The sequence below is a fragment of the Mercenaria mercenaria genome, chromosome 11 (assembly GCF_021730395.1).
Source record: "Mercenaria mercenaria strain notata chromosome 11, MADL_Memer_1, whole genome shotgun sequence".
Taxonomy (NCBI): Eukaryota; Metazoa; Mollusca; class Bivalvia; order Venerida; family Veneridae; genus Mercenaria; species Mercenaria mercenaria.
In genome coordinates, this window is record NC_069371.1 from 18194878 (window position 1) to 18218902 (window position 24025).

Sequence of the window (24025 nt, forward strand, 5' to 3'; positions counted from 1 at the left end):
TCCAGTTACCCCCCTTGACGATCCGTCCACGGAATATCAGACTGAAATTAATTGAAAATGATAATTACGCCGCGAGTTGGAACAGCTAAAGTCAGATATCAAAAACAATGAAAATAATTTTGGAATTCTTTTCTGAAGTCACGTAATAAAACACATTTTGAATGGCTTGCCGATCAATAGTAACACATCTATTACCCGAGGACCAAAAATAAATATATTCATTATATGATCCGTATATGAATGACTATTGGTCAACAGCTTTTGTAATAATGCTCTATATAAATGATGTTTCAACAGTTTTTTACATGGCTTAAGGGTCAGCAGTAGTTATACATATTAGATTTGTTTTTAAAATGTCTCTCGGTTGTTTATTACTTTTTTCATATTACAGGATATTTTACAATTATTATGAATGGTCAATAAGTTCAGTTTGCAACTACTGTCTAAATGTTATAGGTCAGTAACACAAATAAAGACAGGAATATTTAACATAATGCAAGGGCACAGTTTATACCAAAACAACACTTTAAATCCAGCACAGCTTTGATTAAGCTGGCAGCAAACTTTATGGATGATCATGCACACGCTTGGTCGGTAGTGTACGAACAGATATGAAACAATTGGTAAAACTGATCATGTATGAACATCAAACGTGTAGTTGCACCTAAGTAAAGCAAAAAAAATTATATATATCGACTGAAGGCATTCTGTTCACTCTTTGCAAGTAGTGGAAAAGAAATTAAGTGAGCACATAATGTCTCACTCTGAGGAAAAACACAAAGAGAAAAGTGCGCTAACAAATAATGACATTAACAAAGAGAAAAATGCGGATTTGCCATCTGAAAACAGTGAACACCACAAATACCTAATATATGGAGTAAACGATTCGCCGCCCATACATATAACTATTGTTTGTGCATTACAGGTAATTAATCTTAGAATCTATATTGATTATCTGACTATCATTTAAACCACAAGGCGTTTCCTTTTGTTGCATTAATCATGATCTTTACATTTTAATTGAATTTGAACATGTTTTCTTTTTTGTTTGGAAAAAACTTTTCAGCAATAAAACGATGGAATTTGGCGATAAAAAGTCACCTGCTATATCTAAAATCATTTTCGACTCTTCTTTATACCTTATTCTTTTAAGGCTAACATTTTATCATGAAAACCAGGTTTATAAAATACACGTAATCTTTTATACACATTCTGTTAAATACACTTGGTGTTATTATTAACAAGTTTAAACCAACATATAAATATTATGATTTTCCAGTTTATATAAAGGGGTTTTCTACCCGTCTAGATTCTAGCGTTCTAGATCGCTACACTGCTGGTATACATTTTTAGATTTAATATCCTTCTATAAATTTCCTCTGGACTCTTTTCGGCAGTTGCAAAGTCGCATACTTTGACGAGTAACATAATATTAAAGAAATTTAAGAATCAAATACATTTAAAGGAATAATAATTGGTACTTCCATGTCTTTGGTCAATGTATATAGAGAATTCATGATTTTCAAAGCTTTTCCCGCTGTTGTATTAAGATCCAACAATGCTAACAACAAAACCTAGGAAGTTCACTGTACAACGTCAATGTCTACCCCCAAGTACGTCCAGTGTTCGTTTTGTGCCATTCTTGCATAAAAACTACTTTTTTCACTGGATCCGCCCATGTATAAACGGGTGAAAAATCGTGTGCAAACAAGGCAATTCATGTGCTGTTAATACATGATTTTTATTTTTGAAATGCTTTGCCAGGGACGTATGTATGTATTTCTGCGCAGACTGATATTTGGCATCTGCATCTTGTTTCTTCTATAATAACCTCTTCTTGTAGCATTATAGATACAATGTAATCCATAGTATGTTTAGCTGTATCAGTTTCCAACCCCAAACGTACTTCCCCCATCAATGTACGCACTAGCTTCTCTTAGAGTTTACTCCCTTTACAAAGCGTCTGTTCAGTTATTGTAAATAACTGTGAATAAATAAGTATCGCGTGTAACTTGTGCTATTGCGCGTTTTTAGGTATTATATTAATGATTTTTGTTAGTATCAGTCGGTTTGTTTTTACCTGATTGAAGAGAATTCATATAATAAACCTCGAAAGCTAGCCACTAGCTTCGTACTCATCCGTACTCTGTTTGTTCGTACTCAAAATAATTCGAATGTAAAGTTGTTATTCTTTAAATAATTGTGTTCCTGTTTATCAAATTTTTTAGTTATATGCAAAATTATGTGTAATGTAACGTTTGTAATAACTAAAAATAAAAGTAAGATGCTCAAAAACCTTCAAATCACGCTTTTAGTAGTGTTGTTGTTATGTGTGCCCCGGTTATGAATATTTAAAACATGTTTACCGTTTCCAAGAACAACAAGAATGGTAAATAAAAAATGTACCGGAATCGTCAAGTCATCACATATGATTACAGTATTTTAGTGTTAAGTAAGAGATATCTGCTAATCTGTTCTCTGCCAATCTGATTGGTGGGGATACTTGATTCTTTAAGCCATTTTTTACTAGCGCACATTTAGTGCACCTGTCTAATCTGGTTCAGTGTCTTATAACCCTTTTTTTAATTAAATTTTAGGACACATCTTTGTGTTATGATTAGCAGACATGTCTTGCTTTTTACTGTAATATATGAGAATTGATTTATGTGAAATATGTGATATGTAGAAATTTTATATATATAGTCTCTTGTAATTCAAATTTGAGTGGCCATTTACTTGTGTTTTATTATGTATATGTCATGTTTTTATACTGTAAACATGTAAATGGATGAGACTGAAATAAACAATAAACTCTAAACTCTATGAAAACAATGCATTTAGTCGTCGTGTAATGTTTTTTTATGCAAGAGTAGCGACAATACACGTTTGTTTTGTGTATTAACGCCTGCAGAAGCCCTTGGGATATGTTTGTGACCTCGACTTTTTGAAAAAACACTGTAAGTTAAGCGTTCATAATTAATCCATTTAATTTCGAAATTATAATCAAAAGTAATCAATAATTTGCTTGTTTTATACACTTTCCATTGATCAAAAAATTATTGATATTATTTGTGTTTTAAGAAAGTTTAAGCCGTTAGAGAAACATCACTGTTTACAAAAAACATGGACGCTCGGCGTCTGCCCACACGGTCTTTGTCTTATCAGTTCTAAAAATAGAAAATACAATGGATTTGTTTACAAACACGATCTCTCCTATACACAAAAAACGTGTATTATCCCTACACCCTTCCATCTTTTCTGAATACAATAATTTTTGTCTTATCAATGTTGACTGGCTGTTTGCAGTTTATACAATAGTCTGCAAATAAATCCAAATGGGCTGAAGATCCTCGGGCTTGTCACTTTAGAGAGAATACAATCGTCAGCGAACAGTATGAGATATATGGATATCTCTAGATATGCTCCAGATTTGTACCAGAAAATACGTTGGCCTGTAATGTTATTTCAAGGTCGTTGATGAAAGGAGAAAATAATATGGGAAATGTATCTCTCCTAATAGTACAACAATTTACATGCAAATATACATACATATATATATATGTTTTTCAAGAACGTCATTAGCATGTACATGTATGCATTTAAAATGAAATCTTGAAACAGCTGGCAGCTTGGATTCATATTGCCAGTTAAAATAAATAAAAACGCGTTCACATTGCACTAATGAATATCCATTCATTGAAAATGCGTTAAAGTGAACACACTTTATCAGATATTATGACATTTACAAGTTGTTATGATAATGCCTAGTAAAATGAATTTCGAGATTGACCATTAATTGCATACTGGATAAATTACCAGAAACTAATTACTTATCAATGACATGTCAAATACTGATATCCTGCTAGGCCCCTCCTGTGCATCAAGGGTCCCCTTTACAAATTATATCCGCTTTTCAACGTGACATTTACATTAGTACTAACTCATATTTTTTCAAAAATGAAATGAAATAATTAATTACCATAAACTAATTACTTATCAGTGACATGTCAAATGAAAAAAAAATGGTATTCTGCTAGGCCCCTGCTGTGTATCAAGGGTCCCCTTTACAAATGATATCCGCTTTTCAACGTGACATTATCATTATTACTAACTCATATTTTTCAAAAATGAATGAAATAATTACATTGTTTACTTTTGTACGTGTGTGATATGTCACATCTACAGATTGTAAGCATACAGCAAGCAAGAAAATTAATTGCGGCCTTGGTTCCATTGCGTTTGTTCGAGACCAGAGATTCCTCTGTAAAAAATACAGGTAGCAATTATTGTAAAAACATAAAAATAACAGTTTCGAAATCGTATGTTTAACCATAACATTTCATTACATGTATTTTTTTTTTAGCAAGGATTGTTGTCTCTATCAACACAGTTGATCGTATCTCTGCTAGTGGCCGAAGCAGTATGTGCATCAGACAAGGACATTTTCAAAGCGAGGCTACTTAGCTCGACACTGTTTATGAGTGGTGTTACAACATTAGCTATGAATATTTTTGGTATAAGGTATAATTTGAAATTAGCTAAAAATAAATATTCATCAGACTGGTTTTTTTGTCATTTAAAAACTTGTACACTATATTATGTTGTTTAACATAGATTAAAACATATTGTCAATGTAATTTATGTATACATAAAAGAACTTTATAAATTAAATTATATCATTATATACGATGAACCATGATAAATAAGGCGATAAACCATACAATGACTTAATTGTTTTATTTGTACATGTTCATTGATATATTTTATGTCGGGTTTAATTTATCCGAAAAGTAATGATCTGGACGGAAAGCGGCGAACTGACGTCAAACTGTAAATGTATGACTTAGCAATATGGCTGTGTGGGATGCTCTATCCTTCCGGGAAATCTACACTTACCTGTTATCTTTTGAACACGATGTATAATTTTTATATAATTTCATGAGGCCTATGAAGTATAATGTGCGAACTAATCTATCTGTCATGCCCCATTCTCTCGTTCTTGTCGAACAAGGTGGAAAATATCAGTCATATCTAGAATGGGTGTTCTTTATATTGTTTTACCACGCTTTTACCTAAATGTCATGTTAGAGATATAAAAATGTTGTAGTTAAAACACGACATACGCTATTAATAAAAAAAGCAAAATGCTATTTTATTTATATTCCTTTAAATATCAACGTGCAAGTGTGAACACATTCGTATAATTTACACCGTGATGAGGTTCAAATTAGTCATCAGTCTTACTAATAGTGACATTAAATTAATTATGACAGATAGTTTCATCGAGTGTCTAAACATGAGTTACCAAATTTTAACACCATGATTCTTTTGCTAAGTAACTGCTACTGATACCGTAGACCAAAATATAAATCGTTACGTGCACATGCCGTAAATAATATTTCGGTACGTGGAATATATTTTTTATTTAATATCTTTTTATTTTACTTTTCGCTATACAACTTTACAGTCATATGTTAATAGAAATTTAGATAATACATTAAAGGTAATATAATTGGTACTTCATCTGGGCTTGGTCAATGTAAGAGAATTCAGATTTTCAGCTTTTCCGATGTAATTAGATCCAACAACAACAAAAACTTGGTAAGTTCATGTAAGTGACAATGTCACCCAAGTACGTCCAGTGTTCGATTAAGTGCCATTCTTCATAAAAAACTACTTTTTCATGGATCGCCCATGTAACACACAATAAAAATGGTGCAAACAGGCAATTCATTGCTTTAATACTGATTTTTCTATATTTAAATGCTGACAGCGTTGTAGTATTTCTGCGCACAGTGTTTTGTCTGATCTTGTTTCTTGCTATACATAACTTTCTGTACATAAATCACAATGTTCCATTATGTTTAGCTGTATAGTTTCACCAAACGTACATTCCCATGCAATTAGCACTAGTTTTCTAAGTTACTCTTTATAAGCTGTCTGTTAGTCCATTGTGACACCAATAATTGAATAATTAAGTATCGACGTGTTAATTGTGCTATTCGGATTTTTGTATTATTACATGATGTTTTGTTAGTATCAGCGTATTTTTTACTGATGAAGTAAATCATATAATTAACTCGAAAGCTTAGCACTACCTTTATCTACATCCTACTCTCAGTTTGTTCGTACTCAAATATTCGATATGTAAAGTTGTTCTTCTAATTAATGGTGTTAACTGTATCATGTTTTTAGATTATAAATGCCAAAATATGTGTACTGTACGTTGTAATAACTAAAATAAGATGAATGCTCATAACCTTCCAATCAGTTTTAGTAGTTGTTGTTATGTGTGCCAGGTTATCGAATATTTAATCAACTCTGTTTACTTTTCCAAGAAAAATCGAAGGTTAAATAAAATGTACCGAATTCGTTAAGCATCACATAGATTTCAGTATTGAGCGGAGTAGAGATATTGCTATCGTTCTTCCAATCTGATTGGTGGATACTGTGTTCAAACGCCGATTTTTTACTAGCGCACATTTGTGCGTCAATTGTTCAGTGTCTTATAACCTTTTTATAATTTTAGGGAAATTCTTGTGTTAATGATATGCAGACATGTATACTACGGTACTGTGTAAATTAAGAGAACTGATTTAATGTGAAATGTGGATATTGTAGAATTTATATATATAGTCTTTGAATCAACATAGAGTGGCCTTTACTTGTGTTTTATGTTTAGTCCATTTTTTATATGTATACATGTATATGGAGTGAGGATGATAAACAATAAACTCAAACTCTACTGAAAACAATGCATTTAGTCGTGCTGTCATTTTTTTATGCATAAAGAGCGACATACACGTTTGTTTTGGTAATTAACGCCTGCGAAGCCCTTGGGATAGTTGTGACTCGACCTTCAGGATGAGACGCAGGCTCACGCATAAATACCATGTTTGTAAACGGTAGCTTGGGACAAACAAATTTTTTACATCGTTTGTGTATGGGATCTGAATTTTTAATTTTTAAAACATTTCGCTCATTTATGGGCATTTTAAAATCAAATAGTTTTAGAAATGGTTACGATTTTTATATTTTCTATGTTAATATCTTTTTAATGATAACGTTTAAATGATTCATACATTTTTAGCGGTCGTAGCGATCCTCCACTTTTGAAAATACAATGTAAGTTAAGCGTTCATAATTATCCATTTCTCTAATTTCGAATTAATCAAAATATCATATCTTGTTTTTATACAACTTTCACATGACAAAATAATTATCTGTAATTTGTGCTTAGAAGTTAGCGTTGAGATACAAGTTTACAAAAAATGGAGTGGCTCTGCCCAACGGTTTTGTCTTATAGTTTAAAGATAAAATTCAATGGATTTGTTCTACTACCGATCTCTCTATCTCAAAACGTGTTATCCTACACCTCCAATCGTTTCTGATACATTATTTTTTCTTATCAAGTTGCACGGTGTTTGCAGTTATACAATATCTGCATTATCAAATGGCTGTAAGATCTGGGCATGTCACTTAGAAGAAACAAGTCAGCGAACATATGAGACTTTGGAATTTAAGGCATATGCTCCAGATTTTGTACAGAAAATTACGTTGCTTAGAATTTTCAAGTCGTTGATGAAAGAAAATAATATGGAATGTTCTCTCTAATAGTACAACAATTTTACATCAATTTATACATATTATATGTTTTTCAAGAACGTCATAGCTGTACTGTATGGTTAAAATGATAATCTTGAAACAGCGCAGCTTAGGATTCATATTGCCATTACAATAAATAAACGCGTTCACATTGCCGTAAGATATCCTTCATTGAAAATGCGTTAAAGTGAACACCCTTTATCAGATATTATGCATTACATAATTGTATGTAATGCTGTAAATGAATTTCGATGATTACAGTTAATTGCATACTGTGTAATACCGAAATATTATTGATCAAGACATGTCTACCATTTGTTCGTTCGCTGGCCCTTCTGTGCATCAAGGTCCCTTTACAAATTTATATCGCTTTTCAACGTGAACTTTAACATAGTTTAATATATTATTTTCAAATGTATGAAATAATGAATTAGCTAACTAATTTCTATCAGTGCATGTCAATGAAAAATAATGGTATATTGCATTGCCCTGCTATTGAATAAGGCCCTTTAAAATGGAGATCCGTTTCAACGTGACATTTATGTTCTAACTGCTATATTTAAAATGTAATGAAATAATAACATTGTTTCTTTTGTTTTGGTATTTAGCATCACAGATTGTAGCAACAGATCAGACAAGGACTAAATAATGCGGCTTGGTTCATTGCGTTTGTTCGGACTAGTAGATTCCCTGTAAAAATCACAGTAGCAATTATTTAAAAACTAAAAATAAAGTTTCGAATTTGATTTAACATACATTTAGTTCATGTATTTTTTTTTTAGCAAGGATTGTTGTCTTATCAAACAGTTGATCGTATTTGCAGTGGCCGAACAGTATGTGCATAGACAAGCATTTCAAATGCGAGGCTCATTAGCTCGACATGTTTTGAGTGGGTTACACATTAGCTTGAATATTTTTGGATATTAGGTATAAATTTGAAATTAGCTAAAAATAATACATCAGATGTTTTTTTGACATTTAATAATGTGTCACTATATTTGTTGTAACATAGATTATTAACATATTTTCAATGGTTATTTTGTTAATAAATAGACATCTTTCTTATAAATTATAATTATATACGAGAACATGATAAATAATGCGAATATCCTACAATGACTCCAATTGATTTCTATTTATACATTTCATAGTATATATTTTATGTCGGTTTATAATTTAACGAAAATTAATGATTGGTAGGAAAGCGGCGAATGACGTCAAACTGTAATGTAGACTTAGCATATGGCTGTGTGGTATGCTCTGAATCCTTCCGAGATAATACTCACTTACCTTTATCTTTTGAAACGATGTAATTTTTTATGTCATGATGGCTATGAAGTATAATGGCGACTAGTCTATCTGTCATGCCACCATCTTAGTATTGTCGAAAAGGGGAAATACAGTCATATCTAGTATGCTTCTTCTTTATATTGTTTTACACCTGCTTTACTATATGTCATTGTTGAGATTATATAATGTTGTATTTAAACGCATACGCTATTAATAAAAAATGCAAAATGCTATTTATTTATATATCTTTATTCAAAGTGCAAGTTGAACACATTCGTATAATTTACACCGTATGAGTTAATTAGTTACATCTTACTAATGTGCATTAAATATTATGAAGATTTTCATCGAGTGTCTAACCATAGTCTTACCAATTTAACCATGATTCTTCTTGCCTAAGTAACTGCACTGACCGTTGACCAATAATAAAACGTTACGGCGACATGCGTAATTAATATTCGGTACTAGGAATTTGCCATTATTTATAAGTTTTTTATTACTTATCTATACAATTTCAGCAATGTAATTGTTTCTTTATACACATTCCAAACAAACTGATACATGTGAAACTGGGCATATTTGAAAATACGTGTACTGATATGTAAAATGTTCCACAAAATCAATAAACATTTATCATTTTTGACAAGTCACATTATGTAGGCATTGTTACGCATGTTTATAACAGAGATATTTCATAGCAAAAACCTATACACAATTCTCAAAAATACGGCAAAACTATTATTAGTATCAAAGCTATTCTTTCTATTAAGCACAGTGTAATTAACTGGTCGCTAAAGTGGTTTGAATAGTTATTTGCTTAGTAACTGATTCGAAATCATACTAAATTCCTTGATAGAAATTATGGGAAAAGTTCAAAGTTACGACATTTTGCGAAAGAAGTTTATTACAATTAACTGTATTATTTAAACTGATGTTGAAGCCCTTTGTCGACCGACGAATGATTTAGAAAAACTGTTTAATTGGTTATAAGCAATGTTGATATACACTTGCGTATTTGAACTATATTTTTCATTATTAAACGGTATTTCTGGAAGTTAGAATTGACCTATTTCTGAATATTAGCTTCTACAAGTTTATCTAAGTTAACCATTTATTTTGTCTATAAAAGTCTTATGGAAAAACTACTAGCTTTCAGAATTGAAAGACCACAAAACAGCGGCGCGCGCCTGTAAACGCAATCTAATTGGGATGTAAGCATAGCTGACCAACTGGAGAACTTCTTTATTACTAGTACAGTTTCATCATTCTATCAAATTACTTATGATCTAGAAATTACCGAGGCTTTAATTTAAGCTGCACTTCATATTGTTAAGCAAGAATTTTCACATTCAAGCGGGGAATTTTAGTGTTAAACTCACGAGTGATATGTTTACAAACGGTGTTTGTGTAAGACGAATGTGAAATTGTGATGTTTAACAAAACAGCGGGAGTTGTGAAATGACTAAATTCTGGTAAATGTATAACTGACCGGTAGTGTGTAAGTTGAATCGAGAATAGCATTAAATATGGTGAATGCGAAGTTTGTAATATCATAATAAGAAAAAACACAGAGGACTTATTTGTTTGATGGGGTTTTACGCCATTTTAAAAACCTATTTCAGTTATAGCACGTGGGCATTACACCAAAACGTTCTGGAATGGATCCAATACTGAGTACTCAATTGTCTTTTTCGTTACTAAAGACCTGGTCGGTTAGAAGGATTGAACCAAGCCCTTAATCAGTGAGTACTTACGAGTGATTTTAAGTCATTGATTCTAACCACCCGAAAACAGAGGCGGTCAGACAATAGAGAAAGTTCTATATTCTGTATGTAGTTACATGTAGCACGTCAATCATTCGACATTCAATCAAAAATTGTCTATGTCAAATATTAACATTAAAATAACTGTTTATGACAAGACATAGAACAATCGAAGAACAAACCAGACTCATGATGCAGAGACATAATAACGCACAAAACAGTATCTGGTTTTATCAGTTGTGTGCTTAAATCACTTTCCATTGCCTACAGCAACTTTTGAACTTCGATATTATAAGATTCTTTCACTGGTCGTAGGTGCAGATAGGAATATCCGTTTACCGCCTAAACAGTTACCCGAGAGCCGGATATTTCCATCTGCGCCTATAACCAGTGGTAGAATCTTTTTCTTGCATACCGGTTTCAAGAAATAATAATAAAAATAAAATCAATTGAACAGCTTTCTTTTTTAGAACTATTTCTTATGGCAGTGTATTTAAACAAAGCGCGGGAAACCAATGACGTTTCAAAACAAACAACAATGTTTAGTTCCGGTTTTGTTTTACCAGTTGCAGCGTAACGTTATGAATTTTTGATAAAATAACGTGATTTGAATCGAGAAATATACTATCAGGAACCAATAGGAACTGTCAAGGTATTGAATTTTCATTCCGTTTTTTAAATAGAATATAAATTACTACACAAATCTTTTACATATATGTAGTTCTTATACGTCATTTACAGCACGAGAGTCATCTTACACCACCCCGGGGTGTAAGATGGACTTTTCCAGCACCGGTAAAGATACCGGAAATCCCTGTCTGGTTTGCAAAAATAAGTAATATTGTATGTTTTAATTCCTTCCTTATGTTTTAACTAAAAAACTTAATTAGGCATTCACAAATCTCAGGGCGGATACAGGATTTGGTGTAAGGGGTGCAAAATATTTGTAGTAGAACAACTAGGAGGGTCCGTGGGCATGTCCCCATCTCCCCTCCCCACCCCACTCCACCCCACCGGAACATTTTGAAAACAATAGATCCATCTGGTGCATTCTTGGCGTTCTGAGGTGCTTTTTTTTGGTATTGAAAAAGGACAGGTTTTATGATAAAATCAACCCAAATAACATGCTACGTATAGTCCATGTTTTAATGACTCGTCAGACTCATTCCTGCTGAAGTATCTCGGAATAGAATTTCTAAGCCCGATTTCTGAGGATTTTTATGGGGAGGGGTTACTAAAGTTTATTAACGTAAAATAAAAAGCTTTATAAGAGCTCATGCAAACTCGTCGGACTTTTATTGTGCGAGCGTAGCGAGCAAGAAAAAAATGCATTGTTTTACCCAAACAAAAGACAAATTGCCTATGCGAGCATAGCGAGCGAGAAAAAATGCATATTTATATTTTCACCCAGAACAAATGATGAATTACCTATGCAAGCGTAGCGAGCGAGAAAAAATGCCCCAATCTCTGGATCCGCACTTAAATCTGTGCTAAGCAGACAATTTATTTTTCCTTCAATTCTACTCGTTCAAAAGACAGAATTAACAGTCTAACATATAAGTGTGGTTCCTTTAAAAACCATTCGGATTAACGAAATCATGCATACAAGAAAAACACAGACAACTTATTTGGATAATCTCCCAATCGGCATAATATTTAGTATTTTTTTCAGTTGTTGTGTTTCTACATTTAAACTGAGTATTATTATATATACATTGTATACATTATCATGATTTAAACTATAGTACCGTTTGCTATTTAATAATGATAACGGTTTCAAAAAGATAAGGCATTACAAAAATGACGTTCCCAGAGTAGGATATCAACTCATGACTCAGGCTTGAGACGAAAACAATAGTAGTAGGTAATTAATTTGAATAAGATAGAACTGAGGCAAACACAAGTCATGACTCTAAATCAGGAAGAATGACAGAAACAAAGCATTTATTTTTATTTGCGCTTTTCTCTCCGATAACAGGTTAACGAAAACTTGATTTTCTTAGAAAAAAGAATGTTGCGCTTATTTAAATGCAAAGTAAATTTTAGGTTCGATATGCGGAAACAGGAATAAAAAATCGGGGAATCTTAATTCAAACTCCGCAATGACTCGCATTCCCTGACTTTGGCATGAAAATCGTTATTTCTTACCCGGGAAAATAGCAATCAATATTAAAAAAAGACTTAAACAAAGTTTACAACATTTCCAGTCATAGTTATTTTGTGTCCAAACTATTTTCCCATATAAAGGATTTGTTTTTTTTTTTCTTTTTTTTAGAAAACCAGGCTTCAGTAAAACATTGACTTTACAAAGTTAATCTTTCAAAATTTGTGAAGGTCGTGTGTACGAATCCCACACTCCGAAAGTCTTTTTCCCAATTTTGTGACGATTTTTCCTTTAAAACTGAACATGATTTAATTGCATACAACACTATCTGGAGTTTCGATCACGAAAATGTATATAAAGTAAAACATTACAAAGGTAGGAAAATGAAAACTGAAGGAACAGCTGAATTTACCGCAAAGTTTATCAGTACTCTTTCAAAACAAAGTACATGCAGAAACGGAATGCTCGTGTAAAAATCTTTCTGATCAAGGAAGAGTAAAATGAAATAAGTCATAGGTATTTTAAATTCATGATATTGTTGTTTTAATCAAAACATTTATATCGTAAGCATTTTTATGATTATTATATATTTGTGTTTCCCTCAATGCTATTAATACCAGTAAATCATACATATGCCACTGTCAAAACTAAAGATAAATATACTTGCACCCATAATAAATACTACGTTAATGTGTCACCGAACAGGGAAATGTCTTATTTTGTGTCGGTCAGTTACATGAGTGAAGTATGAAATAACCATATATGTAACAACGAATAATATCGTTATGTATTTAAAAGCTTTATATTCAATAAAATCCTTCAATCGCAATAAAATTTCTGTGTTCAAGTTTCAGTCAAACGGTTAGTACATGTATAATAAATTGTGATTCATACGATGCATTACATACTGTATTTCCTAATACCTCGGGAACTCATCTGTAGAATACTGTGATTGTTTCTATTTCATCAGCACTGTCAGTTCAATCATCAATAATTTTCGTTCTTTATTTCCCCGCAATAAACGCACGGTGTGATATATCACTGAATGAACAAAACTGATTAGCCAGTGAGTGAGGTCGTTCCCAACCCGTCCAACAAACAAAATTTCTTAAAACGTTGTTTTGATCAAATTGAACTTCTACGGACCTGAAGTCGAAGAAAATATCGTGCGCAGATATAATTGTATGTCATACTCGTACTTATTGTAGAATGATAGGAATGTCAGTGACAGAAAAAACTCCTTTTGGTTAATGAGCATATGCATTGTAAAAATTACCCTTGGTATGTCAGTAACGCACTGAGACTTGGAGCGATCAAACTTTACACGTCAATGGTTTTTGTGTAACAACTTAATAACTTTTATCATGCTAAAAGCGACAGTTTATAAAGATAAGACGCTTATTAAAATATAGCAAATTCATGATATAAGTTTTGTTCGTTATGTGAACATCAAATTTTTTTGTTTATTTATTTATTTATTTATTTTTATTATTTTTTTTTTTTTTTTTTTTTGCATGAGAATTGTTTTGCTGTGATTCCCATGTGTTTAACTGATGTCTCACGGTTTCTATTTTTTTGCCAAATGATCCTAAACCCGTGCAGCCGCAGCATTATCATTTTATTTGAACCGTCGTAAACTACAGTTATTTCGGACATGTACAACACACTTAAAGTTTATAGCCTATGATTTGTTGAAACATTTTTCTATCATGAATTTCTAGACTTGGCGATCGCTTAACAAAAAACGCGCAAAAATAGCATGAAATTCCCATGTTAAAGTAAATGTACGAGTTAGCTATGATCTAGGCTTTAGAATTTCCAAGTGTTTAAACAGTTTTAAGAATGTATTGGAGTCAGATCCTTGTGTCATTTTCTTTGATGTGTAGTAGATAAAATCAATCAGATAATGTACTAATGTTATGATTTAATGTGGTCTCTAAATTTGACAAATACTTAATAAAATAAAACTGTATTAAACTATTTCGGCTTTGTAGTATTCACTACTCTTCAACATACGTAGATAATTGCGGAACAAGTTGACAGCTGCTTATACATATATAAACATCGTAGGAGGTAATGACATTTCAAATGCAGCACAGATTTTTGAGAGATATTAGTATCATTTTTACTTTTGGGACATTTTTACATCATAGATTTCAACACATTGCGATTGCTGAACAAAATCAGCGCGAAAATAGCATGAAAATCCTATGTTAAGATAATTGCATGAGTTAGCTACTGTATGATATAGGTTTTATTATTTTCACGTGTTCTTAATCAGTATTTTAAACGTACTGGAGTCAGATCCTCATATGCATTTCTCTGATGTGTAGTAAATAATATCATAAGTTAATGTACAAATGTTGTTGTACTTTTTTTACAAATAGCGAAACTGTATTAAAATTCTCTGGCTTTGCTGTATTAATTACTGTTGAATTTACATAGGTAACTGCATTATGAGCTGAATATATGAACATCTTTGGAGGTAATATTACATTTATTTTTCTCAAATGCAGCACGGTAATTCAAAAGGAATTAGTATATTTCAGCACCGCGCCTGAAGTTGAAAGTTTGTTAAATGCGATGAATATATATAGAATGTGTATTTTGAGTAGTGTTCCTGTGTATTATAATATTCTCAGTTTAACATAAGTATTGTCAAATCAAGTCATTAACTTAGAAATAAAAGCGCATAACACAATAAGCCGGAAAAGATATGCGGTAACATAAATATATAATACTGTCTTGTGAACATAAAAAGATATTTAATTGGTAATTGATGAATTAATCAATATAATCTTTTCACTCATAAGCTTATAATGACGAAAGCATTATGTTAAATTAGTGAAAATAATTAAACCTTTGTGTGTATGTACTACGAGTTGTATACAGGTAAACTGGGGAACTGCAGTAAATGGCGAAAGATACACACCGTTGTAAAATTCTGATTGTCTGTGAGATATGTGTATGACCAGAACCGGCGTACCGGGGAATAAATTTCTATCGCTCAGAATCAGCTCAAATTTCGAGGTATGACTAATTTGAATGTCAGGAATAACGCGGTATTATTAAAATGAACTGGGGAATTTCCCGGTTCGAGGCGTATCCCCAGTACGTTGGTGTGTATTCATACGAAATTACCCAGTTGGCAGCGTTTACAAACTCTTTATAAAAGGATTATCTTATTCCAAAAATGTAAAGATTTGCATTAAAACAGTTGCTAAGCATGTTTCGTTTTGTTCATTTGATTTGACCGTTTGCTATAAGTTTAGCAGTATATCACAAAACCACAGAAATCTTTAGTAAACAAACAGCATCTTTATAAACAACCCATCTGTCCAGTACATTTTACCGTTCTGTCCCTTAGAATTGGACACTTAAGGTATTCTAAAAGAGTTGTCCCCCTTTTAAAAAGAATGCCATTTGTAAAGAAATAAAATAAAGCAGTTGTCAAAAACGATGTTTAACTTTGTTATGGAAAGTTTAAGCACTCGTACATTGTTGCAAATGCATCAAAACGAAGACATGTAACAGCATTTTAAAAATGGTGACTTTTTAAAGGCGTTGAACTGTCCAGAAGTGTGGCCCCTTCATGCAGTCCCTTTCCGAAATTCAATACATGTATGAGTAAATTGACAATGGTTTTATGGAAGAATATAAATGTTTTATATGCTGTTTAATTTTCATATAAAACAATTCTTTCTTTTTTTTTTTCTATTTTTTCTATGATTTAGTGATGTTCGAACTTTCTTCTCCGAAACTCTTAAAACACATCTCTCCTACAAAAGAAAATATACAAAACTCTTTTTTGCGGGTGGAGGTGGGAAGTTAGGGTAGGCAACGAAAATGGAGTGGGAGAAGTTGCCTGGACATCACAAATGCCCGAGAAACATGTGTCTAATTTTATATTACAGATTACCACTTTTCCAAGGAGCGATGTCAGAGTATGTCGTTCCTTTATTGTTAGTAGGGAGTGTTGAGGGATCTTTCTGCTCAACACTGGCCCCCGTATCAGGTAAATTACCTGATTGATTTTACTAACATTCATAAATACAACGGCAGCCACTCAAATGTCCCATTTTGTCTTCTACCAGGTCTGACCAGGGATAAAATGCGAGACAAAAACCTCAAAACAGAAAAATGAGGAACTTTAGATACAGGCAGTCCAACTAAAATATATGGTCTCTTTGTGAATAGAACGTCTGCTTCTTTAACATGCTAAGTGTAGAGCACCACTACACACGAAGCCATCTTTCCGGGAAAGAACCAATACTGGCCTCTTGGTTTTGTGGAAGACACTCCAGAGTATCTCAGAAATTTTCAGTGTCTGGACCGGGATTCGAAACATGGACTTCTGGATTGGCAATCAACCGTGTAACCGCTAGAGCACGGGGCAACTCAGCTTGTTAGTTACGCTGTCGCTAATCTATGTCCTTAAGTTGGTATTAACTCTTAATCTGTAAAACAGATTACCACTTTCGTGTTATACCGGTATATTTTTACAAGTACCCTGTTAGATACCTCTATCGCACTTTATTTTTTCGTTACACTGACTCACAACAGTTCTTACAATATCATGTATCAACGGAGTCTGATAAGTATAAGCAGACAGATCAATGAGAGATAAGTGTGATACTAAATGCCTCTTTCTCCGATTACTATTTATTTATCTTACATGTGCGGAACGTTTCCTTTTGCGAACATAATACATGATCATCAGATAGGCAAAGCTCTCTGTATATATTACAGACGTCGCTAAAGTGATCAACACGTCAGCCAACTCTACTGGTGAAGATATTTCAATGGACAGAATTTTATGGAATGTTCGGGCAGTAAGTATGCTCCATTTGAATGTAGCGCTGCTGGTAACGTTTTGTATGAATAAAGACTATATCTTTACATAATACATTTGTGATCAGAGTAAAGTCTCAATTACAGCTATTAAGTTATAACTATCAGTTACAACTTACACAAACGCTTAGCAAATGTATTCATTCAAAGATCTTCCATAGGGAAGTAGATATAATAATTCATTAAAAATCACTCTTTTATTACAAATGGTTAAAGAAAATTGTTTTAGTATAGTTTTTTACCTCTTTTCTATATATTTTAGCTTCAAGGGAGTCTGATGTTAGCGGGAGTTATACATGCACTGCTCGGCTTTACTGGGCTTATTGGTGTGTTGCTAAAACTTGTTGGACCTTTGACCATTGTTCCTACGATGGTTCTCCTTTTCATCTTTATCGTCAAGCCGGTCCTTAAGTTTGTGGAAGTTAACTGGGGAATCGCTATGTCGTTAGTTATTTTATAGAATTTATTTGTTAACTCCATAAGAAGTAATCAAAATTTTGACTTCCAGTATGCGAACTATATCATCTTTGATAGAAGGTCTATATGACAACAAATTTTCATTTTTTTCAATATGAAGTTTTGTTTAATGATATGAACCACCACTTAGACGCTCCAATGAGAGTATGCAATACATCGTGTATCTTGCATTCAAATGAAAATTGTCCACGCCGCCACAACATTGGCTTTCCCATTCATTCATAGCCAGTGTTGCATACTGTTGAAATAGTTATCTCGAACATCTACCATATCGTCAAGCGAAGGCGACTGTAGGAATAGTTTTCGCTCTAACGCTGCAAACAGAACGCACGAATTCCACTGGAAGTATCCTTCATATATCTCTTTTGACAACGTGACGTATGTAAACACACATGACTTATCGTTGTGTTCTTTGGGATATTCCGTTTTCTGCAACTATTGATTTCATTGAAATTCGACATAGCTCCATAGACTAAAATGCATTTTAAACTGTTGTAAACAAAGGCATGTACAAGGTTTATCTACTTTCCAGATTTTATTTATAACTGCTGTAGGTTTAACTTGGAGGAAAGTGGTGGTGAGTCGTTTTGATAACAGTATTTCAATTTCAGACAATGCCAACATATCTAAACTACTATCGTCTATTTTCTCAGAACGGTGTTTGTTGCTGTGATATTGTTCCTGTATCTGGCAAATTACAACATGCCAATACCTATCTGGACACCTTCGGCTGGATTCAGGATAATACGTTACCCTTTGCATCAAGTATTTGCGGTATTATATAATTCAAAAATGCCACATTCATTATAGAAATGGTTTCTGTTTATCTTAGATAAAAGAATATATATTTCACTAAAACTATTTCGAAAATTCACGCTCAAATTGATTAAAAGAAAGAAGCACTTTATGATAAATTGCAGTTAAACTCGTTTGTGCAATTTTCACATTTATCTATGTTTTAAATGCCCGAAAACAAATTTTAAACATTTAATTTCTGTTCATGACCTTAACTTCTATGTTCAGAAACAAGGAAGTGAAATGCCATTTTCCAACTGCTGCCTGTTCCATGAAATACATCATGTCAGTTTTTATTTTTATTTGTTATCAGCCTTAGAAGTTATTAAGTTATAAACTCGGGTCACATGATCTTTTACAAGTTATAATCCTAATATAAATGTATAATTTTAATACCCTCGCCCCAAATCCGTTCATATAATAACTAAGACAGAACAATCAAATTTTAAAAAAATACGTCTATGTATTAATAATTCATGGTGCAATTAATGAGATGTTAAAGTTTTGAACTGAACTATTACCTGACCAAAATATACTAGTAATCAACCACCTTTAAAGGTTTACATTACTATTTCCTAGTAACAAATTAAAAGTGCATATAATGATTCTACATGAAATTTGGATGATCGGTCACACCCAACATTGCTATTCTAATAATACATTGTATACTGGCAGTTTATTCGTTCTATTATTATCTTTTTAATCCACAAAGATTATGAAAATCGCGTCCAGCAAACGGTTGGCGTGTAGTATCAATGGCAATAAATATTACAGACACTTAATTATGTACATTTTTTCTTGATACTAGTAAAGCCTCACAAACACGTTTTTGGACTTAATTGTCAAAAATTCTGATAGACTGGCGGAACCTTTTAATACATGTTTGTGTTCATAAAACGTTCAAAAAGCGTTAGCGTGATAAAATATATACGTTAAGAAAATATGTAGTGCTGCTCAAATGATAATTGTTCTTTTATTAAAAAGTAACTTTTGTTTCAGATTCTAATATCTATAATATTGAATTGGTTGCTCTGTGGACTTCTAACAAAGTTTGGTGTATTTCCTGACGATCCTAAACACCCAGGATTTAACGCTCGGACAGACGCACGGATATCTATCATTCGTGACCACCCCTGGTTTACGTTCCCTTATCCCGGTAACTATAGTTCTTATCTTTTTTTTCTAAATTCATCTTCTAATGGAAAACAACTGAAACAAACATTTTCAAGATGCTCTACACAGTTATGTTTTCTTGTGATTTACGGAAGATTAGGGAATATCCTTTATATATGATTTGCCTCGTAAGAATGACAAAGGTTTGTTTTGCGAGCATTTTAGAACTGACCTAAAACCGTTACAAACGCCTTGCAGTCATAGCCGTATTCGTGAAAAAACTCCCTTCCATGTCTCCTTTTCAAATAAAATAATACAACAGCAGCAGGACTAGACTCATCCCTCATGCACGAATATGTTCGGAATAGTAATGATTTCTTTCAACGATGAATTTATCATGTTGTTCTCTCTGCAGGTCAGTATGGACCAATCGGATTCAGTGAAACAGCTTTCCTGTCGTGCATGATTGCAACTCTTATATCTGTCTTGGATTCGATTGGAGATTATTACGCATGCGCAAAAGTGTGCCGCGTACCACCTCCGCCAAGACATGCAGTTAATCGGGGTTTGCTCGTAGAAGGCTTATGTACATTCCTCTCTGGTACTGTAGGCTGTGGTCATGCCACTGGAACCTACGGTGGTAATATTGGTGCAGTAGGAGTGACTAGGGTAATATCTTTTCATATCATGTATATCCATTTGTTGGGTTTTTTTCGTACGATATACCATATATTAATATCAATATATACGATTTTACGGTTGTGTTTGCTAACTACTTTGCAAACTTTATGACTGTGACATAACTTACATTGACAGGTTGCCAGTCGTCAGGTGTTTATTGGTGTTGGGGTGTTGTACGTTTTGTTTGGTATATTTGGGAAGTTTTCTGCTATGTTTATTACTATACCAAGTCCAGTTCTTGGCGGGGCTATTGTTGTAATGTTTGGCATCTTCTTCGGTGTTGTTCTGTCTAATCTTGAGGTAAGCTAATACAAAATGGAGACCGTGCGTATACAGGGTTTGGTTATGAAACTGGTTAATTTTGACTAGATTTTCAATAGAGATAAGATTGTTACTAGAATATCTTAACTATGAACATGTATCTTATTTTGCTTTGCTACTTAATTGACTTAGAATATAATGTTGATAATAACGTTATATCATATTTGCCTTGTTATTGAGCCGACGGTAGACGTATTGGCATCTCAACACCTGTAAGTAATGTGACAATATTTGGTACAGGTAACGAACATGTCGTCCCCGAGAAATATGGCAATAATTGGACTTTCAATATTTATTGGGCTTTCTGTGCCAACGTGGGTCCAACAAGTTGTTACACCAATTCATTCAGGTTTGTTATTTTCTTGCTATTTTTGCGTTTAGATCCGTATAATGTATGCTCACATGAAGTATAACTTTGAAATGATAATTGATTTATTCCAACAATTAAGTATATTAACTTTATAATAGTTCCCATTTTAGTTCTATAATAACTATAATAAAGTTCGGTTTATTAAACGTATCCTGTATATTTCTCAATATAATAATTATTGTTACAACCATTAATTTTAAGGTAATGAGAAAGCGGACAGAATCATAGCAATGTTACTAGGCAACCCAACACTCGTTGGTACCACACTGGCTTGCTTTCTAGATAATACCGTGCCAGGTTGGTATTTTCTTTCGGTATAACTTTTATACAAATCATATTATTACAAATACTTGCATCTTCGTACTTCACTTTGCGTATGTCTAGTATACAAATATTATTATTACAAATACTTGCATCTTTGTACTTCACTTTACGTATGTCTAGTATACAAATCATGTAATTACAAATACTTGTATCTTCGTATTTCACTGTGTGTATGTCTAATATACAAACCATGGTTTTAAAAGTACTTGTATCTTCGTACTTCACTTTGCGTATGTCTAGTATACAAATCATGTTATTACAAATACTTGCATCTTCGTACTTCACTTTGCGTATGTCTTGTAAACAAACCATGTTTTACAAATACTTTCAATTTGCGCATGTCTAGTAAACAAACCATGTTATTACACAAACCCGTATCTTCGTACTTCACTTGCTTATATTCAGTGTAGAAATCACGTACAGACTTAAATTTGAATGAAGTCATTGAAATACTACTGTAATGTGTTATAGTTTCTTTGATATGTAATTAAAGGTGACGGTGTTTATGAAGTTTAGATATCACGATCATTAGTACATACCTTTGCGAAAAGTAAAAACATGGTAATTTAATACATTTCGGACAAAAGTTTTAAAATACAGTATTTAGTCTGTCAAAAAATAGAAACGCACGTTGATAGCACGAGTAAGACGGTACAGTCGCGATGTCAGTTTGCCAATTACATTCTATAACCCTCTAGAGTGACCCAAGGTACCTAAACTTTGACATGACCTATTTATCTACATCATCTATTATAGTAATTTCGAGTAACTTATGTCGAAAATTGTAGATATGTATCTCGAAATAAGGAGTAAGTTAGTCGAGAGTTCATATTGATAAATAACACGCATCTGATTCTAATGCTATGTCACATATACTTTACAATAACGTTTCATATTATATGCTATATGTATATGTGTAAGGATTTAAAGAGACTTCGGTAGGTTCTTAATGTTGACACTTTTATGTTAATCGTGAGTCATTGTATTCAAATGATTAGCATGTTTTAGTTATGCAAATGTTACGGATGCCGTGGCGACTGGCGGTGTAACGAATATAAGAAGTGGAAATAAGAGCCCATAAGTAAGAAGAGCCCTTGGCATAACGACTTTATTATTTGTTTGTTTGTTTTGGGTTTAACGCCGTTTTTCAACAGTATTTCAGTCATGTAACGGCGGGCAGTTAACCTAACCAGTGTTCCTGGATTCTGTACCAGTACAAACCTGTTCTCCGCAAGTAACTGCCAACTTCCCCACATGAATCAGAGGTGGAGGACTAATGATTTCAGACACAATGTCGTTTATCAAATAGTCACGGAGAACATACGCCCCGCCCGAGGATCGAACTCACGACCCCGCGATCCGTAGACCAACGCTCTTACCTACTGAGCAAAGCGGGCGGGCGGTTAACGACTTTATTAAACAAATGTGTATACACTAGTATATTTTTATCAGGATCAGCTGAAGACCGAGGTATGGCGGCCTGGCATGTAAGTGATGATGATGAAACTGCTGAGTTGGATACTGAAAGATATAATGAGGGTTTCGAAGTTTATGACCCTCTTCTTCCCAAGAGGCTTCTCAGTCTGAAATTAATGAAAGTCGTCCCATTCTTACCATACAAAAGACTCAGTCCTAAGGTTAATGATGTATAATTTTTCATGTCCAGGATTTGGCAATTTGCTTTAGTTTCTAAGTGTTTGTGTTGAAAACGCATATTTAATTGATGAATATATGTGTGTATGTAAATGTCGTCATTATAAAGTATATAATCATGCTTCAATCTATTATTAAATGGTTTGTTACTTTTATTTGACTGTTTATGATTTTGAGATAGATTCAAGTTTATCAAACTGTTTATAATGTGAAACCTAAAGTGTCAATAAGATATACTGTTTATATGACAATAGAGATAAAAATAAATATATATGTGTGTAACAACATTATTACTGACAGAAGCCTGATCTCCATAATACCTCAGTATTTAATACAACAGGGTACAGTCTAGCAGTTTATAAAACAAAAGACTGTATTGTACACTAATAATCATTTCATTATTTACATTTCATATTTTACTCAGTTTCGTCAACTATTTGCTTTAAAATTTACGCGTCTGAACATTTTTTACGTCAAAACTTTAAAAAATCAAATTAAAAAAAAATATGTTGCTCCATTCATCAAATTGGCTCTGCACACCTGTTTAAAGTATTATGTACATTTACTATACCAGATTCATACAGCGCCCTTTTCATGTCAAACACGCTAGAAGGTACTTAACATACATGTAATGATGCAGGGTAGTGCAGCATATACAGCAAAGGGATTCACAATATT

The 24025-nt window shown here is 32.9% G+C and overlaps 1 protein-coding gene across 2 annotated transcripts; it reads left to right on the plus strand.

Moving 5' to 3' along the window:
- Nucleotides 1-586: 586 nt before the first annotated feature.
- On the plus strand, nucleotides 587-23643 carry LOC123532986 (solute carrier family 23 member 2-like). 2 transcript variants are annotated; one of them, XM_045314629.2, is made up of 12 exons: nucleotides 587-925; nucleotides 4364-4521; nucleotides 16677-16777; nucleotides 17512-17594; nucleotides 17876-18057; nucleotides 18744-18855; nucleotides 19885-20041; nucleotides 20414-20667; nucleotides 20815-20979; nucleotides 21241-21349; nucleotides 21572-21667; nucleotides 23147-23643. In XM_045314629.2, exons 1-12 carry the CDS (start codon nucleotides 755-757, stop codon nucleotides 23344-23346), a joined length of 1788 nt encoding a protein of 595 aa, XP_045170564.2. In that variant the 5' UTR covers nucleotides 587-754; the 3' UTR covers nucleotides 23347-23643. The 2 variants fall into 2 exon arrangements, with proteins under 2 accessions (XP_045170564.2, XP_045170563.2); XM_045314628.2 differs by having other exon boundaries at nucleotides 589-925; nucleotides 18744-18864; nucleotides 23147-23642.
- Nucleotides 23644-24025: the final 382 nt, after the last annotated feature.

Excerpts from the sequence above, each read along its gene's own strand:
- LOC123532986 (XM_045314628.2), top strand. The coding sequence starts at position 755 with ATGTCTCACTCTGAGGAAAAACACAAAGAGAAAAGTGCGCTAACAAAT. Across the intron at positions 17,595-17,875 it reads TTTTATGGAATGTTCGGGCA|CTTCAAGGGAGTCTGATGTT; the intron begins GTAAGTATGCTC and ends TATATATTTTAG. Across the intron at positions 18,058-18,743 it reads AACTGGGGAATCGCTATGTC|AACGGTGTTTGTTGCTGTGA; the intron begins GTTAGTTATTTT and ends CTATTTTCTCAG.